Source organism: Falco rusticolus, chromosome 7 (genome assembly GCF_015220075.1).
Source record: "Falco rusticolus isolate bFalRus1 chromosome 7, bFalRus1.pri, whole genome shotgun sequence".
NCBI lineage: Eukaryota > Metazoa > Chordata > Aves > Falconiformes > Falconidae > Falco > Falco rusticolus.
In genome coordinates, this window is record NC_051193.1 from 35,118,442 (window position 1) to 35,136,576 (window position 18,135).

The following is an 18,135-nucleotide window of genomic DNA, read 5'->3' on the forward strand; positions in this document are numbered from 1 at the left end:
GCTGAGTTATGAGCCCCACAAAGCTGCTCAGCTTCCAGCCGGCACCCAAAGGCACCTGCTCTCCTCAGAGGGTGAGAAGAGCCAGCGGCTGGCCGTGCCTCCGCACCCCACACCTGCCTGTGGGGCAGCATCCGCATTGCTCACAGCCTCTCCTGCAGCAAGCGCCGGGAGCCGTCATCCTGCCTGTCCCCCCCAGCCTGGGACAGCATGTTTGCCCTCTTTTGGGACCCGGCTGCCTGCTGCTGCTAGACGGCAGGGCTAAAAAAGGGAAAGGACGTAGCCGCTGTGGGGCTGCTGCTCCTCAGAGGCGGCGCGGAGCTGCTCGGTGGCTGAAGGGAAGTTGAATTTTGCCACTCCAAGGACAAGCAGCTGGGGAAGTAGGGCAGAGAGCTGCTGTGGCCGAGCCAAGGCCCCCCCCGCCAGCTGCCCATCCTGCACAGCCAAGGGGCCGGAGCCCCCAGCCCTGCTGCCAGCTGGTCCCACCAGCCCCGATTACACCATCCACCTTTGCAAGAGGGGCAGAGGGCCGGCTCAGGCACAGTCAGTGCCGCTGGAGGACAGGCACCCCCAGCAGCCACGCTGCTCTTCACCCCGAGCCCTCAAAAATGTGCTGTGGGGGCAGGTAGCAGCTGTGCAGGAAGGTGCAGTGTGCTCCAGCTAAGCCGCTGCAATTCGTGGTGAGCTCAAGGCCACAGAGATAAACCTGCGCAAGGAGATACGGGAAGCACAGAGTTACTGAGCTGGGGGTTCAGCTCCTCTGCTGCTCTGCGCCACAGAGGCGGCTGGAGGGGGCAGAGGCCCTGAAGCAGAGGCCATGGCTCCAGCACGCTGTACCTCATGAGCTGGAGACACAGGGAATATCATGTCCCTCCAGCCCTGAGAAACATCAAAGAACAAAGCGCACCACGAGGGCAGGGGGAAGAAAAGCTGCTCTGCCCACCCCAGAAAACCACTGCTGCAACGGGGAGCTGCAGGACCCCGTGCAAAGAAACCCTCCCCGTGCACTGCACCCAGCCACCTTTAAGGCCAGCGGGACACACAGGCCGCTGCAGTCACGCCGGAGCAGAGCTGGCTGGCCAGCCCCGAGCTGTGCCAGCTGTGCCAGCTCAGCCCTCCAGCCCACCAAGAAGCAGCTTTACCATGTTGCCAGCCACACCTTGGCAGAGCCGGCCAGGGCCCCGCACGGGCCAGGGCTGCAGGACCAACATCTGGAGCTGGTGGGGCTGGGTCACATCGAGAGCAAAACACAGCCAGGCCTCTGGCAGCCTAGCACAGAAAGTAGGCTTTTTTTATTTATTTCAACATAGTAGTGCTTGGTTACAGTTTAGTGAAGAACAAATAGGTACATTCATTGGCCACAGCTTCCTGTCACAGCCAGCTGCTGCCTGACTGCAAAGCCAAAACACTGTTAAACCATACCAACAAAAAAAGTTTAATGAAAGGCAACTATGCATTAAAAAAGTCATTGTATTTCTCAGCTATAAATTACTTCAGTAAAACATGGGACCAGCCCCAGCAGGAGCAAGTCAGAGTTTTGAAATTAACGGCCATCCGTACAAATGAGTAAAACCAAAACACTTTGCCAGTCACTCACAAGTACATTAGCAACAAGACTCACTGCCCCGACCCCCGACCTGCCATCCTAATGCCAGGAAGATCGTATTATTGTTGTGTGCTTCAGTGCAATATGAACAATGAGCCTGTAGCCCTTTAATTCTTTATTTTAAAATTATTATTTTTTTTGCACTACACTCCTTCCCCTCCAAAGAAAAACTTAAAGTGCTCCTAGTGCTTTGGAATTTAAGCAAGAACAGGGGCCACTAGCATCACTTACTATCTTTGGTGACTTACAGCAGAAGAAAGAAGGGCAACACACTGAGTCCAGGTCCTCCCTTAGCTTTGCCGTAAGTCAAGCAGTGATTGAGATGGAGCAACCTGTTTCTGTGCCCCGGCCGAGGCGAGGAGACAGGCAGAGCAGCCAGGAGAGCCACGGCAGTGGGGGCAGGGCTCTGGTTCAAGTACTAGAGCAAGAGGGATGTGCTGAAAGTTGTCATCTCCAAGCCTTCTCCAAAAAGCAGCTGGGATTGCTCCTTTTTGGGGGCCAGCAAGAGTGAAGCGGGTTAGCAGGGAGGCCCACAAGCTGGCACAGACCACACAGAGGGACAGGGCATTCTCGGTGTGACAAGTGACATCTAGCTCAGTAAAAGTGAGGTGGGTGACAGGGTGAGCAGGCCATACTAGTGAGCACATGGCAAGTGAGGAAAGGCCGGGGCTGCCCCAGTGCTTGGGGGTTCTCTCACAGAGCTATGGGGGCTCCAGCACCAGAGCCAGCCCAGTGTCACATGGCTGGAGCCAGGCAGTGCCAGACCGCTCCACGCACAGGCAAGTCCTTCACGCCCACCGGGTCCTTCAGTGTCAGACCTGGCTTTGACCCGCAGGAGCAGCCCTGGGTGGGCTAAAAGCAGTTCCAGTTCAGGCTGTCATGATAGGGCAGAGCAGCTGCCCTCCCTGGGCCAGGGCCTCCATCCAAGGCCACATCCAAAGCTGCTTCACTCATCCCCACATCAAGCTCAGGGCAAGCCAGGAATAACACCAAGCCTCCACCTCCAGGAGCCCAGTGGAGCTACCAGCCAGGTCAAACATGGCTGTTTTGGTTAAAGAGACAGAAACCTCCTCCCAGACCAACCCAGCACACTCAAAATGCTGTGTACACTGCTAAGCCCTGCTGATGCAGCTTCTGTGGCAGTGGGAGGACTCCAGGCCCATGGTCCTGCTCCATGGCCAGGTCTCCACAGTGTCTGCCACCTCCTTCTGCAAGAGCAGGCCTTGCCTCCCCAAGCAGAGAGACAGCCCCTGCACCTCAGCAGTGACCCCACCGGTTCACATTCACTTGAAGTTAAAACCCTTGGTTATCTGCTAAATGCAATTTAATACTGCGGGGGAAAGGGGAGCCAGACTGCTCTTACCACCCCCCAGTTAAAGCAGCCCTGGTTCCACATGTGCTTTGGGCCACACACATTCCTGCATACACACTCTCCCTGGGCCAGCTCCAGCTCCAAGCTTTCCCTGAAGGCAGCAGCCCATGGAGCCTTGCCCACCACCCAACAGCAGCTACCATCCGAGCCAGCCCTCTTCCTTTGCCAGAAACTAGCAGGTTGGTTACAACATAGTTATCTCAACGCCGGTAGGAACACTGGGTCTCACCCTCATAGGCCTCTGCTCTAGGGTATGCTTCGAGCCAAGCTTTGAACCCACAGTCCTAGGTAGGACAGTTCAGCAACCAGGTGAAACGAGGGCCAGCAGTCAGGGCAAGACCACAGTCAGCCCAGAGGCATCAGCCCTGCCAGGTGTGAATATGGCACAGTATGCTTTAACATTCACCACAGGAGGCCCTGCCCGTAACACTCTGTTAAAAGAGCTTCACACTCCCAAGTGAGTCAGGATGCAGAGTACTTCACGGAACACGTCTTTGCAGGAAGATAGTGCCTCTCCCAGCTATGGATGTGCAATTAAAAAGAGTAACTAGAACAGTCTCAGACCAAGCACAGTCTGAGCAAGATTCGTTCCTTCCAAGTGTGCAGATAAAAGTGCAAATATGCATTTGATGTTTCTTTTCTAGTGAGGAAGCTCTGGTGCATTTAGCTGCCAACATCTTGAAGACCAGACCAAGAAAAAGCTTCCAGAGAGTTCCGCTTCACTTTGCTACATGGTACCTTAAAGTCACAGTTCTCTTGCTTACTGCCTGCAGCCATAGGCTCAGTCCCGCTTACAGCTGCAGCAGGTAGTGGAATGTTTGTGTCGATGAGTTAGATGCTTTGGGGAAGAATGAAAGAAAACCAGGTTACAATCCTATACATGAATGCCACTTCTGGGAAGAAAGGGACCTCGCAGCCTCTTCAGTTCTGTGGTGCAGGGTATGAGCTATGGTGATTATTCATCTCCGAGCCGCCTGCGGCAAAGAGCAAGGGGGCACTGTCTGTAGCTGTTCCGCTGAGGTGGGGACCCACCACGTAGCTGTCATTTCCAGCCAGGGACCCATAGCAGCCAGAGCACTGAGGGGTAGCCAAGCTGGGAGAAGAGACAGAAAAACCAGACGTGGACTCTTAGAGATGGATAATTTGGCTGCAGCTAGTCTCCACTGCTAGTAAAGACTTGTGCTGGCAGCACCGACAGGGTTATCCAAGCCTGCAGAAGCAGGCTATAACATGCAGGCACAGTACCTCCAAGGAACTTGGCTTCAACAAGACAGGTACAAGGAGAAAAGCACCAGGCCCTAAACACACTGGTCAAGAAGAGCCAGAAGCTCTGAATCCCTCACTACGCCCCCAAGCAGCGGGCAAAGGACAGGGCTGTCAGGCTTCCCCCCAGTTTTGCTGGGGATATTGGACCATTCTCCTGGACACCAGGAGCTTCCTGCAGACCACATCCTTCCCAGTGGAGAAACTCCTCTGGAGGCCACTTCAGAGCCCTCTGCCCCCACAGCTGAGGAGGGTTCCCAGCAAGATCAGCCCCCCTGGATGAGGCCTTCCCATCTGTAGCCACCATGTATTTTCTACCTGCGAGCACCCAGTGCGATATCCACCTCTCAGAGCTGGTCACTTCTGTCTAATAAAAATAGCTCCTTGTGAGCTGCAGGAGGGAACCAAAGCAAGCTCAGTCAGAAGGCTCCTTGCCCCACCCACCCTGCCCAAGCTGCCTCTTAACACTAAATTTTTCTCCTAGGAGCAGAAGCCAACAGCTCTGTTGCTTCTACTCAGGGCAACAGAATGGCAGCTGTGCTTTTACTTGTCCCGCAGGACACTTACCCTCCATCTCTGGCCCCAAGCCGTGACAAGTCATCATCGCTGTCATAGCGCCTCGGATTGTCAAAGAAGTAGGCTCTGGAGCTGTAACTGTGACTATTCACCATCCCCGCTGGAGTCTGTTAAAGAGAAAGGAGTTAGGCCAGAGGTGGGATATTTCTGACAACCTTTCTGAAGGCCTGCCCCCACACCCCAGGCATCTCCTCGAGCTACAGCAGCTTGCTCAGGCTTACCAAGTTCTGACTCAGTCTCTGAGCCCGGAAGAACAGCACCACAAAAGTTGTCGGCACCAGCTCCCAGAGGAAGAGGACCACTCCGAACACCACATACTCTTCACTGCTCACTTCCACATGCACCTGCGGACAGAAGTTAGAAGTCTCTGTATAAACCTAGCCATCAGCAGAGCCACACAGCTCCCAAAGCTGGACACACAACACAGCTTAGAACCAGGAATGCAGAGAAACCCTTACAATTGCAGGAATCCCCAAACCAGAATGGTGACCGTCACCTGACTGCTGCTACTGGTTTTAGTGAGCTCAGTGTGCTACCAGGGTACTCTTAGCTCCCTCCCCACACCAATGACTCCCTTGCATGCAGCCACGCCTGATTAAGCATTGCTTTTCTGCTCTAGTTGACATGTTCCTCCTCTTCCCCAAAAGAAGAGTTGGCAGGCTAGAACTGAAGAGCACAACAGGGAATCCCTCCTGGAGAAGCAGCCAGATAAAAGATCAAGGTTTGCTGTGGTGGAGAGTGCAAGCAGGGCTTCTGAAGGCAGAAAGCCAGCTCATCTGGGGATTCAGCTGAAGAGACGCCCCCATGTAGCAACCTTTTCACCTACGCACACCCTCACGGGAAGGTAGAGTAACTGCCGTTCACTTCACTAGCTCTGGATTGGGGGTCCCAGACACTCACCTTGTCTGAAAGGTTGTCCCAGCCATAGTTAAAAGGACCAGGAACATTGTCTGGAGATATGGCCACAGCTACCAGGTTATAGCAAGCCCTTGAGGAATACAGAAGAGCAACTACAGATCCCACAAGAATAGCCTGGCAGACAGATGTTCCCTACAAAAGGAAGAAAAAAACCACCCAGTTTTAATACAGACCTTCCAACAGAGCTGCAATTCCACACACACCACCACCAACACCACCCTCTCCTTAAACACATGAGAAGCTATGCAGGCAAGAATGACCTAGAACATTTGTATGTTGCTGCTAAAATATTCAGAGCTGGTTAAGAGCTTTCTTGTGTGATGAGTTCATTGCAGTAGCAGAGCTACACAGCCAGTGTCACCTGGGAGCAAGCAAAGCTTGAGGCACAGGAAAATTATCCTCAGAATCTTATCAGTCAGCTTCAAAATGATGGTCCAGAGAGATGCCATCCCCCCCACTGCCATACCGTGGTACTCTCCAGGAGAGCAGCCAAAAACCATTAAGAGAATCAACTTTCTGCTTTACACCCTGATCAGACTCCAGAGCAGGAGCATCCACCCAGCTTGCTCACCCCGCAGCAGTTCAGTGCCCCTGACACCAAACACATTTGTCTAGGCAATAAACTCAAATATTTGGAGTGGGGAACTGTGAGAACAGGCAGAAAGACCCAGGACCTGAACCCCAGCACTGCTGTGGGACAAGCCAGGCTTTGCTTACAGAGCAGTGTGCTGAAGGGTGGCTAGATATTGCGGGATCTCCAACTCCTGCTAGCTGTCCTGTGCTGGTGAGGAGCTTCCTCCACTATTGTTTCAGATGCAGTGCTGTCAGAGGTACATGAGGTACCTGAAGGTCATGGTACCTACCTTTCCTGGACAGCTAGTCATGGGAGAGGAAGCCACTTGAAGATCTGCAAGCATCTCCCCTTCTTTGCTAAATATACCCGTGAAGCCTTTTAATAGCTGCTGGGAGCCACCAAGTCAGTGAGCAGGCAGACAAACACATCTCAGCAGCTGACTTGCCTTTGTGTTTAAGCAGATAGTCTACTCACTCATTGGCCTGCTCCCCATCCAAGCTAGGGGCATGCTAGCTCTGCTTTCCTAGCTTTAGAGCACTTGCTCAAGAGAGTATCTTTGAAGAGTAATCATGAAAGTGCTGCTAACAGACAAGTCCCCGTGACACCACTGGAGCACAGGAACACAGCCTGTTCTAGCACAGTTAGCTGAGCCCTTGGTGTCCAGTCCAGCAGAGCAGGAGGTAGTGAAACAAACCTCCAGCTAACAAGGACCACAGTACAGGATCTGGCTGCAGTCCAACAGCACAGCCTCCTCAAGTATCAGATGGCTCAAAGCCTTCCTACCTTCAGGAGTGGAGGCAGCTGCCTCACTGGGCCCCTCCAGCCTTGCTGTATTGCTTTGAGTCAGCAGGTTCACAGCTGGAGCTCAGGAGGCAGGACAACCTTTTCAGGTATTTGTGTAACACTTCTGTTCATCCCCCATCCTATTCTTGCAGCTCCTCCACAACAAAGTCAGGGAATGCCTCCAAGGTAGGGAAGGGAGACAGCATTTGAATGCAAGAGACATTTACCAGACAGCCAGGCTGAGTATTCAACCTGAGATTGGACTTCTCTATGGCATTTCTGCAAGAACAGGGCCCCACAGGCAGCCTCAGGCATGTAAGTAGAGGAAGTTACTGCATTCATAAACTACTGCTGGGTGAACTTGGTAAGTTAATTAGTGTCCAGAGCCAGTCAGAGCTGGATACCTGGCCCATGCAAGAGGGATGCGAGCAGGTTCTCAGCTTAGTCATGGCTCCTCTGTATCATTTCAGATCACCTGGCTGCAATCAGCAGCCTCTGTGGAGAGCAGTCACCAGAGCCAGCTGGATGTCAGTCCTAGCCACCCAAGGCCCACACATCCTGGATTCTGGGCAACCACCACCACTCTCTGCTGCTTAAGAAGCCCAGACTTCTACAGACAGCCTCAGCTTGAACTTGACAGCAGAGGCCACCCTCACATCTTGCTTCCCTAGGAGAAGGGGCAATGGACTGCAGCCACTTTGAGTGGTCATGCAGATGGCCTGCTAAGCAGCAAGGAGATGCCTCCAGCCAATGCAAGGCAGCTGCCTGGATCCAGAGTATCTCTGTAGCAGTGTCTGCTGCAAGGCAGCTTGTTACCCTCTTCATCCTCATCCTGAGGGGGGATGGAGCCATCTAACCACCTCCAGAAGCTCTATGCTGTGGGCAGCCTCCCAGCTGAGCCACATACAGTAGTGCTTCGAGCTTATGTAGATTCACCTGAGGGCACATTGGAAACAGGGTCTCTGCAGGAGGCCAGAGCCCCACCTTCTGACACTGGAGAGTCACAGCATACAGGGTGAGGGGCTGTACTGCAAAGTACTAGAGCCAGGCAGCTGGCTTCCCTGAGCCTGACTATGCTCAGGTGTGCAAGTTTTTCCTACGGACATTTCCAGGCTCATCAAAAGACTACTGCCTGCCCTTCTCAAGAGGCCAGGTCCCCCTGGAATCACTACCCTTGACAGGAGTGATATGGCTTTCCAGAGGAAGGGGTGGCAGCTCAGGGGCACTCTTAATGCCAGCCTACTGCCACACCAAGATGAGACTGGTGGTATCTTGTCTAGTTTCCTACCTGCTTAAGAAGAGTATGTTCAGACCCTCCCCTTTCCTTCTGCCTTGGGGCAGGACCTACAGCAATTTCTCCTCCCCTTTTAAGATGCTCACCTCATCCAGGACAGGCAAGCACTGCCTCTGGCTCAAGGAGGCAGGCAACTAAAGCTGGACTGCTGGGAGGGATGCCCTTTGCAGAGAGCTGTTCTGCATCTGCCAGAGATATGACAGAGACTTAACTGTCCTTAGTGACAATATACTGCAGAAACTGCATCTGCTATTCTTAGAAAGCCCTCTCTTCCAGTCAAACCCTAAATTATACTTCTAAACCTGAAAAGCGTAAGCAGGTCATGAGTCTCCTATCGTGCCAGCAAAGCTGCAGACAACATATTCCCCTAAAACATCCAGGGCACTTCATTCCTACAGCAAAAACATTCACTTTCTGGAGGGAAGAGTCCAAGAGCTGCCACCTCCATGCTGGAAGTAGTGTTGGAGCAAGAGTAGCTCAGGTGCCACCAGGCCAGCATTGCTCTGACTAAGCACGCATAAATCCAGTTGAGAATCCAGCCGACTACTGCAGTTCCAGTGTAGTTTGAGGTATTTACCTACCTTGGACTCGAGGTAGACATTTGCTGAAGACATCTTTCCTAGTTTGCACATGCAGCAAGCCAGCGAGATGGCACAGAGGATGAAGAGGCTGTCATTGACTAGGGCACGGGCAAGGACTGTCCACCTCAGCTGGTTCTCTGGGACCTCACCGTGGATTAACATTGCACAAGTTAAGTTCACAACTAAGAAGAGAAGGCTGGTAAAGATGGAGCCCAGATACAACAGGACCCTGAAGAAATAGTGAGGGAAAAAAAAAATACAAGTGGAGTTAAAAATTAGACAGTTCTGGGCTCATTCTGCACCACCCTCTTGCCTCATCAGACAAGAGAGCCTCCTAACATGCCCAGTGCTCTGCTTGCTATGAAGATCAGACATTCCAGCAAGTTTCAGCAGTTGTATTGACAGCCCAAATCCACAGAGTATTCGTCTGAGCTGCTCTCATAATGCATAAGCAGTGTAAGTAGTCATGAGTTACAAGACTCATCTTCTGACAGTCAGGTTCTTATCTTGCAGATTTTAAGTGTTGCTCTAGCTCTGCATTAACTTCAGTCAATAAGCTATGAGTCATCACAGCCACTGCAACTTCTTTATTGAAAGCCACTGGAGCTCACATTTTCCATTGTGGGTTTCCCTAGAAATGGCCAAGAAGTGCCTGGGCTGCACTAACAGTGGTCTCGCCTATCGCTCAAGCCTTATCCTGCAGATCTTTTTTAGCTCAGAATGACCTTGAGAACTCATCTAGTTTGCTAGCAGCACTGGTATTGGGATGCTAACAACATGGATGGAAGCATGCAGTATATGCTTTTAGCTTCCTTGGTACCCTTGAAGCTCCCAGTCCTGCTCCAAGGCACAACACTGATTCTTGTCAGAGTATAAAATTAGCCCTGTTGAGCCTTTGGGGTCTGAAGCTCCCGTTCCTAGCACTGGAGCATGAGTTTACCTTAAGCCAGCTTTGAAGGTAATGTTAGAAAAGTACCACTTACTTGTACTTGTTGAATTCAGCTGCACATTTCACTTTGAATATGACCTGGGGAAAGATTTGCACAGCATTACTTAACATGACCTATAGCTCTCCTTTAAACTTAACAACACTGGAGCCATCATCCAGCTGGACATCTTGAAGGACTCCAAATTACCTATCAACACCAAGCCTTGCACTGGACCCACTTGCAAGAAAGAGTACCAGTCTTTCTTGCAAAAGCCAAAAGCAAATGTAGGTGTCCAACAGGCATAAATGTGTTTAACACCCCATATGTGGCAAGGGCTTTAACACCACACCTAAGGACTCTGAGAAGATCAGGAAGTTTAGCACTCAGTTGCTAAGGTCATTCAAAAATACATCTACTTTCCCCAGTGTTCTCTGCTGCATATTTTAGGACCTCAATCATCCTTGATTCCCACGTTAGAGAAGGCTGCCTCAGCAAGACAAATAGCTGATCTAAAATAGCCTTCTGGTATTGGATGATGGACCTGCAGGCTATAACAAGCATTTGGAGCTCACAGCTCCTCCACCTTTGAGATGTTTGTAGGCCAAATACACCTGAAATGTAACCCTGAGATGGTAGGAAGTCCTCCAGAGGTGGAAGGCCCAGCCTACCAAGTTGCATGGCACACTTGTCAGACACGTGTATTAAATAACAGTTATTTGCAGACTGTTTCACTCTTCAAAGCGACACATGCTGTGTCCAGGAGTGGATCTGGGTTCTGCAAATCTCCTCACTACACAAGGAGTTAGGAGACTCAAGATGAAAGCTGCACAGGAGAGACCAGTGCTTCAAAGCAAAGGCTTACAAGCCATTCCTCAGACTGCAGGGGACTGAACCCATTTGGGTTGGGAAGGCTGGAGGAGAACCATCAGCTCATACTCAGGCAGCCCTGCAGCCCTACAGCACTCTTCCCAAGCGCCAGACACCCTTCTATACCCCTTTGGGCTGCAGACTGGCTCCTGCTGAAGCATGCAGGGGCAGGACTTCTTGCCTAAGGAAGTACGGACAGTTTAGAGAGGTGCAGAGACACTCCCAAGTCACAGATGTGACCACAGCAGTCCCACTGCAAAGGGATAGGTAACCAGTGCTCACATATTGTCAGGACAAGCAGCATGCTGACAGAGCTACATGGAGCTTGTTTGTCACATACTGATTTAGCACAGCTATGGCAGGAACTGGTTTTTGTCCTGTGAAAAATGCAGATCCTGGTACAGACTCCACCAGGAAGAGTCCCAGAGCTGAGGTCACATTCAGTCTCAGCCAAAGCTCATTAGAGACTCTGAAGAAACTTGGAAGAAGCAGAGAGCCATCTAGCCAGATCCAGCAACCATGTACTTGTGGTCAGCACAAGACCACTATGGGATCACTGCACAGGTGCAGAGGTTTAGTTTCACTGCTTCTGCAGGGAGTCCTTCCTGTCAGCATCCAGACTCTGGCTGCAGTGAAGGATCAGTCATCTCTTACAAGGCACTCTTAGTCAGCTTTTTTTTTTCCCCCCCGATGGGATTTCTTGGCTCCTGCCTTCCAGTCAGCACCGAGGCAGAAATGGCACTCTGAAGCTTCAAAAATAAGGCTCCTGCCAACAGGATTTCCAGGGACATTTCAGGATTTGAGGGTTGTCTGATCCATTGTAGTAATGTCAAGCATTTGAAACCCCCCCTACAGGGCATGGGACAGCTTCAGCAACCCTGATACGAGAGCCAGATTCACTGTCTGGCTCCTCTTCCCCAGTCTGAGGGAGGATGAACTTGAGTTCACTTGAGAAGCACTTAATGGGGAACAAGACACAGTACTTCAGCAGAGGGAGGTATCCAGCCCCCATGGCTGAGGGGCACAGTAGTACATGCAGTCTCTGAAACCCTCTACCCTGTTGTCTTGGCCTACACCAGCCCAGGGAAGTACAGAAGTGTGGCATAACACACTGAGCCCCAAAGCTCATCTGAGTTACAGGAAACCTGGGCCTCAGAAGGACCACGTGGTGGCTTCAAAACAGAAAAATCCCCAAATCCTCCTCTGTCCTTCGCTTGCCTGTAGGTTACATTCAAGCCCTTTGGCAGTGTCAAAACAGACATCAAGGATGTCAGGCTGGGAAACCTCTTTGTTCAGCACCCATTTGCACAGCATGGAAATTCATTTAAGGTATTTGTACATCTGCTCTGTCTCCCAGAAGAGTCATTTGTAACCACAGCCTCTGAGTAGTGGTGCAGACAGAGTCCCTGGCTTGTATCTCAGCTGCTCACCCTGGCTGAGAACAGCCCTTTGGCTAAGCAGGGGAACGCCACTGGCCAACAGAAAGATGCTGGCTTCTGCAGTAGCCCCGTGCAAGATAGTCCACCAAGACCCTCCTCTACAAACCTGAGGATTAAGGCACACAAAGCTGTCTCAGGGTTAAGAGCACAATAGCAACCTGAGACTTGCACTTGGACTGCTGCCATGAAAAGCAGAAGGGGACCAGGTCCCAGCCTTATACTCCTATTAGCCCCCAGATACTTAGTCCTATAACTTCAGGAAGGGAGCAGGCACCACTCTTTACAGTGGGTTTCATTATTAAGACATGACAACTCATCTGAAGCTTGTTTTTAATTCATAGTGCTGGGTCAGTAGGTGACATCAGCAGTGTTCACACTGCATCTTTGGGTTCTTGCCCTCAAGATAATCTTGCTAGCCTTTCAGCACTGGACTAGCTCTGCTGCTTTCCAAGCCCAAGGACAGCTTATGTAGAGGGTTCTGCTGTGAAGAAATCAGTGCAGAGCGCTCCGGAGTAACCCTATTCTTCATAAAAACAGGCAACACCGACCCATGCCCTCAGACAAGTGCGTTATGCCAAGTTGCTAGTGGCAACCCTTGCAAGATGAACAGTTCCTTCAGTTCCTAGCTGAGATCAGCCCCAGAAGCCACGCAGTTGCCTGCTGAAAATAGGGAACAGAGGTCCCTGCTAGCCCAGCCTCAGCAGGGCTGAGAAACTTACTCTTAAGCAAGCCTTTTTAAGTTAGGCAATACTCTGTTGTCTTTATGGAGCCACAAATCCTTTGAGCATTTTACATCAGCCAGAGACATGGAAAGAAGGCAAGTGAGAAGAGCTACAGACCTCAAAGTCCCTTGTGATGCTGGAGGCTTTCGGTTTTTTTATGAAGAGTTGCTGTATTTCACAGAAGTGCATACCTTGCTCACATCACTGAACCCAGAAAGTGAACTTGCTAAGAGTATGTTCTCAGAGCATTGTTTAGGGAACACAGTCATCCTTAGAAGGTGTATTGGAGATGTCACAGCTCCTAAGAGAAGTGACAGACACCATATCCCACAGATAGCTCTAAGGACCACTTTCGGTACCTGTACAAACCAAGATCTCAACCCCAACACTGAGCCTCAGATAGCATTTCAGCTTGGTTTTGTTACAACCATTCATAATTGATCTGAAAGATCCAGGAGAGCCAGAAGCTTGTCATTGTTTGATGGAGTCAAAGTCTCTTTTGCTCCTAAAGAAATCATGTGATTGGGCTCTCCAGATACAAGATATAACCATGTCCTGCCTTGACATGAACACAGACCTCAGTTGCAAGAGTTGCATCCACCAACAGATTCCTTCTCTCACCACAGAGATTCAGCAGCAAGCACTAGAGCACAGCACAGACTATTTTGGGACTATGCCCCATAACAAGTGTTCAAGCCCCCACTTGTCCCTCAAACAGTTGGGACTATCCGTGAGGATCTCTCACCATTCCTACTAATACTGGGATCATCCTATGCCATCAAGAACACAGGGTACAACTTGCTTGGACCCTGATTTCCTAGAATAACTGGTTGCTGGCATAGCCACCTGTTCATTCAGGAACAGTGGAGCCCATGGGAATCATCAGCTATGGGATGGAGCAGTTTTGAGCTTAAGTGACCCCTTACCAGTCCCTGAGGCAGAGGGCACATGCTAGGTGTCTGCCAGACAACGAGAATGGAAGGGTGCAAGAATGATTGAGGCTTTTCCAGTTTTCCATCTGAAAAGGCAGGAAGATACAGGACAACAAGGACAAATGGCTCCCAGGCTGGATGCTCTTCCCATGCATGTCTGCTTCAGTGCAATTAGAGCAGCAAGGGATGAAAGAGGTTGATGTCATCACAGATGGAGCACTTAAAGAAACCCAGACAGGTTAAGGGTTATGGCCACACCAGTCTGGCAGAGCCTGATCACTCTAGCAGAAGACCTTACTCATTGTTGCACATTGCTGCTGACTCCCAAGTGAGACAACGATGCCAAGTGCTCAAGAAGGTCTTTGAAAGGGTCAAGATGGAGGTTGGGTTGTTGTGGCTACATTTCTATGTACTGGGCTCCTGACAATGACCTGGGGGAAAGCAGGAATTAGCACAGACTCTTGGGAAAGGTAGAATTACTCAAGCAGATGTCTAGCTGGCAGCAGAGGAGCTATTCCAAAAGCAAGGCAGAGAAGGACCCTGGGTTGGTTATCAGAGCCACTGTTCTGCCAGTTTGAGGCAAGACTGGGAACGAATCCGAGGAATCCAGACCTGATATACTGCAAACTCTGGATTTCCTGGAAAGGAACTAATTCTGTTACAAGCTGAAGCAGAAAGGAAGAGATCTTCCCAAGCAGAACCCATTACACTTTTTGATGTTCCAGGTGGAAATAAGGCAGTGACAAAAAGAAACTGTTTCCACCAAGTAAGTGTTCTGGAAGTGTTCAAAGCTGCATCCAATTGCTGGCCTTGAGCAATCTGGTCTAGTGGAAAGTGTCCCTCCCGTAGCAGGGGGTTGGAACTAGATGATCTTTAAGGTCCCTTTTGACCCAAACCATTCAGTGAATCTATGAAATAAGTTTTTTGTCAGGTCTCCACATCCTCTCAGGAGCTACGAGGGGACAGGAAGAAGATAGCCTCTCCCCACAGAAAGGTGGAAACACCAGGTAGTTTCACAAGTTTGAATTTCCCAGCCTGGAGTGCAAAATAATGCTAGCTCTTCATGGGTATTTATTGTTCCCTGGAGCTTTTCCCCCACCCAGCACCATTTCACCCTCAGCTTGTACATAGCCTGAGGAGCTCTGTAAATCAAGCAAGATTAGCTCAAATAACATAGCACAGGCCACACTTTCTTTCTCTGCTTAGACAGATGCCATTTCTCCAGTATCTCCACAAAGGAGGCACTGTATACAAAAACAATTACCCAGGCCTTCAGCACAGAAACAGCCTATGCTTTTATCTGAGGACATCTAAGACCAGGACACCACCCCCAGCATAGCAGAAGCCCAATGCCCTTCTACAGGTTGCTACCAGCTGTCCTTTAAGAACTAGGAAGGGATGGGCCCTCCACAGCAGGTTCTGCTTGAAGTCACACTAGTAAATGTACCAGTCATCTCCAGATCTTGAGCCACTTCAGGTAAACTGCTGTGGTTCTACCACAGCTTCTCTCCTTCCTCCAGATAGGGACAATTCTTGTTTAATTACTCCCTAAGCCCCCTTAAACACAACTGCTCCTGTGCCTTAAGGCAAGGACCAAACACAACCAAGCCAGGCACATCTCAAGTTAGCTACCAGTACACAGCACCCTCCCACCTAGAGAAGGATGGGCTAGTTTTATCAGCCTGTAGCCCAAGCAGAGACAGCCAAGTATCACTGCTCAGCATCATTTCTTTTGTTAAAATGGAAGCCAGAAAAGCACCAAAGACTTTCAGTCCATCTAGCTGCACTCTTTCTCCAAACCTCTGGAGCTGCAAGCTTCACTACGTACCACCACTGTGAGATCACCCACAAATACCATGAAGCGCTGGACACCCATTCTGCTTGCGACAGCCAAGCATCAGACCCTCTTTGTAGCAAGCATGCATACCCATTTTCTTAAGTCATTTTATCCTTCCCTACTCTAGATTCTGAGCTCTTATTTCCTCAGACAGGATTCCCCTTGCCTCTGGGTCTTCAAGGAGAAAGAAACAGGGTATATTCCACCAGAGTCCACTCAAAAACAGATGACTAGGGATGAAGGGAAGCCCGAGAACCTATTTGAATTTATCTTGCCCTTCTTTAAAGATGCCTTTTAACGAGCCCACAGAGGCAAATCTGCTGTCATTCAAGTCCAGTGACTTAGAGGAAAGCAGAAATCCAGCCACTTTGTGGTACCAGAACATAGGATCCCTTCCTCAGCTTGCCTTTCACAGGACACACAAACACCTATTGGTTGGAGCATTTGGTAGGTCAGGCTCCCTTTAACAGACAAGATGGATTATGCACACTATGCACCATTTGTTATTTTGCTGCCACTCGATCAGCAGCATATCTAACACTGATGGCTTTTGCAACAGGCAGTTTACCTTAGCTTCCAGGTGTTTATTTCAGGGCTGGGGGGGGGAACAGAACACAGGTAGGGGGGGGGGAAGAACCAAAAGAGCTGAACAACCTAATTGCTCCAAGTCTCACGTTATCATGTGAATGTTGATGTCCTCGGGAAAATGAAATCATAACTCCCATCGGTGACACATCGGAGCGATTTCGCTGTGTGTTAGCGATTCCTTTGTGAGGCTGGCGAACAGCTGAGAGCTGCAAAGAATCTGAACAACAACAAAGCTGGAAGGAAAGTACTGCCTATTTATGAAACAAGTCACCAAACTGGAAGGCAGGCAAGCAAAGGGCTGCTCACGAGAAACTGGAGCAGAAACAAAATATTCAGAGGAAGAAGGGGAGGGGAGAGACAAGGCTTTAAAAGATAAAGACAAGTGAAAGGACTAGAGAGAGGGGGATTAAAAAAACACCACAAAACAAGTGATGGGAAGCCCAGAAAAGAAGGAATACAGCTCAGCAACAATAACAAGCAGCCCTGCACTGTCCCAGTCCCGATCTTTGTGCTAGGAAGGGGCCCACCTCTCCAGCCCCAGGCTGTTGTCTGGGGGAGGCAGAGGGATCTCAGGGTTTTTGTCTGACAACAAGCTGCAGAACAACAAGCCCAGTTCACAGCGGAGCAGAGAGATGGAGAGAAGGAGGGAGCGCAGCAACAATAGCAGAAGAGGCTCTAGCTGGTGACGTAATGGTTGGCATCACTCCAGGCCAGAGCAGCCCCTGCTGCTGCCACTTTCTGGTCCCCTTTAGAGACGGGGAATCAATTTAAAAAAGATGCAAAACAGTCCCCCAGGAGAGCCCCACGGCGCTGCAACCCCTCTTGCAAAGAGGAAAGCCCCACCCGGGAGCAGGGCACATCTCTGCACCCCCCCCAACCCCAGATTCAGGGCATGTGCCCCCCTTCCCCCCCCCCCCGGCACCCCCGTACCACCCCGCGGGGTCTGCATTCCGGGCGCACCCCTGCACTCCGCCAGCCCGGCACTAGGATCCAGGGCACACTTTTTGCTCACACAACCCCCTCCATCCCACCCCACCCCCAAGCCTAGATTCAGGGCATTAATCTACGTGCCTTCGCCCCCCCACCCCCCCAGCCTGGATTCAGGGCACAACCTTGTACCTCCCCAACCTGCCCCAGAGCCTACACTGAGGGCACCCCTCTTCGCACCCTCTCCCACCGAGCCTGGTCAGGGCACACATACACCCCCCCCCATCCCACCCCAAAGCCTTGGCTCCAGGGCACACCTCTGTGCACCTCCAAGTTTGGGGAGGGCGGCTGAAAAGGAAGATTTAGCCCCGGCGTCCTGCAGGGTGAGGGCTTGGAGCGTCCCTGCCCCCCAAAGGAAAAAACTTACCTCAGCGAAATAGAGGTTGAGGAGGCAGAGGCTGGAGAAGAGCAGGCAGCCGGGCAGGCAGTAGAGCAGCCAGTGGGCGAAGGGCTGCTGGAGGCGAAGGGCCTGCAGGGAGTTCTGCAGGTAGAAGGAGAAGAGGGTGGTCCTGAGGGCTGCCCAGAGCAGGCAGAGGAAGAGGCAGAGCGTGTGGTAGCTCAGCCGCCGCTCCCGGTAGTAGAGGAGCAGCCAGAGCTGCAGGTAGGCGAAGAGGAACAGGGCGGCGTAAAGCGCCGTGTGGAGCACGGTCAGCCCCAGCTCCACCGCGTAGGGCACGGCGGCCCCCTCCGCCAGGGCCGCCCCCTCAGCGAGGGCCGCCGCCGCCGTAGCGCTCATGGGGCAGCGGGAGGCAACGGCCCGCCAACGGTCGCCGCGCGCGCCCGCCCCGCCCCTCCCCTCAGCCCCGGCTGGACACCCCCATGCAACAAAGGGGAGCCCCCCGCCTCTCGCGCTCCCTCGCGCGCGCCCGC

General features: G+C 51.5%; 1 protein-coding gene across 2 annotated transcripts; it reads right to left on the bottom strand.

Annotated features, from left to right (window-relative positions):
- Positions 1-1,256: 1,256 nt before the first annotated feature.
- GPR137C (G protein-coupled receptor 137C) lies at positions 1,257-18,069 on the bottom strand. Of its 2 annotated transcripts, XM_037395552.1 has the most exons (7): positions 17,633-18,065; positions 9,948-9,991; positions 8,965-9,193; positions 5,715-5,864; positions 5,036-5,158; positions 4,806-4,921; positions 1,257-4,068 (listed from the first exon to the last, which is right to left on the bottom strand). In XM_037395552.1, the coding sequence occupies exons 1-7, from the start codon at positions 17,999-18,001 to the stop codon at positions 3,897-3,899; spliced, it is 1,203 nt and encodes a 400-aa protein (XP_037251449.1). In that variant the 5' UTR covers positions 18,002-18,065; the 3' UTR covers positions 1,257-3,896. The 2 variants fall into 2 exon arrangements, with proteins under 2 accessions (XP_037251449.1, XP_037251450.1); XM_037395553.1 differs by lacking the exon at positions 5,715-5,864 and having other exon boundaries at positions 17,633-18,069.
- Between the last annotated feature and the right edge of the window lie 66 nt (positions 18,070-18,135).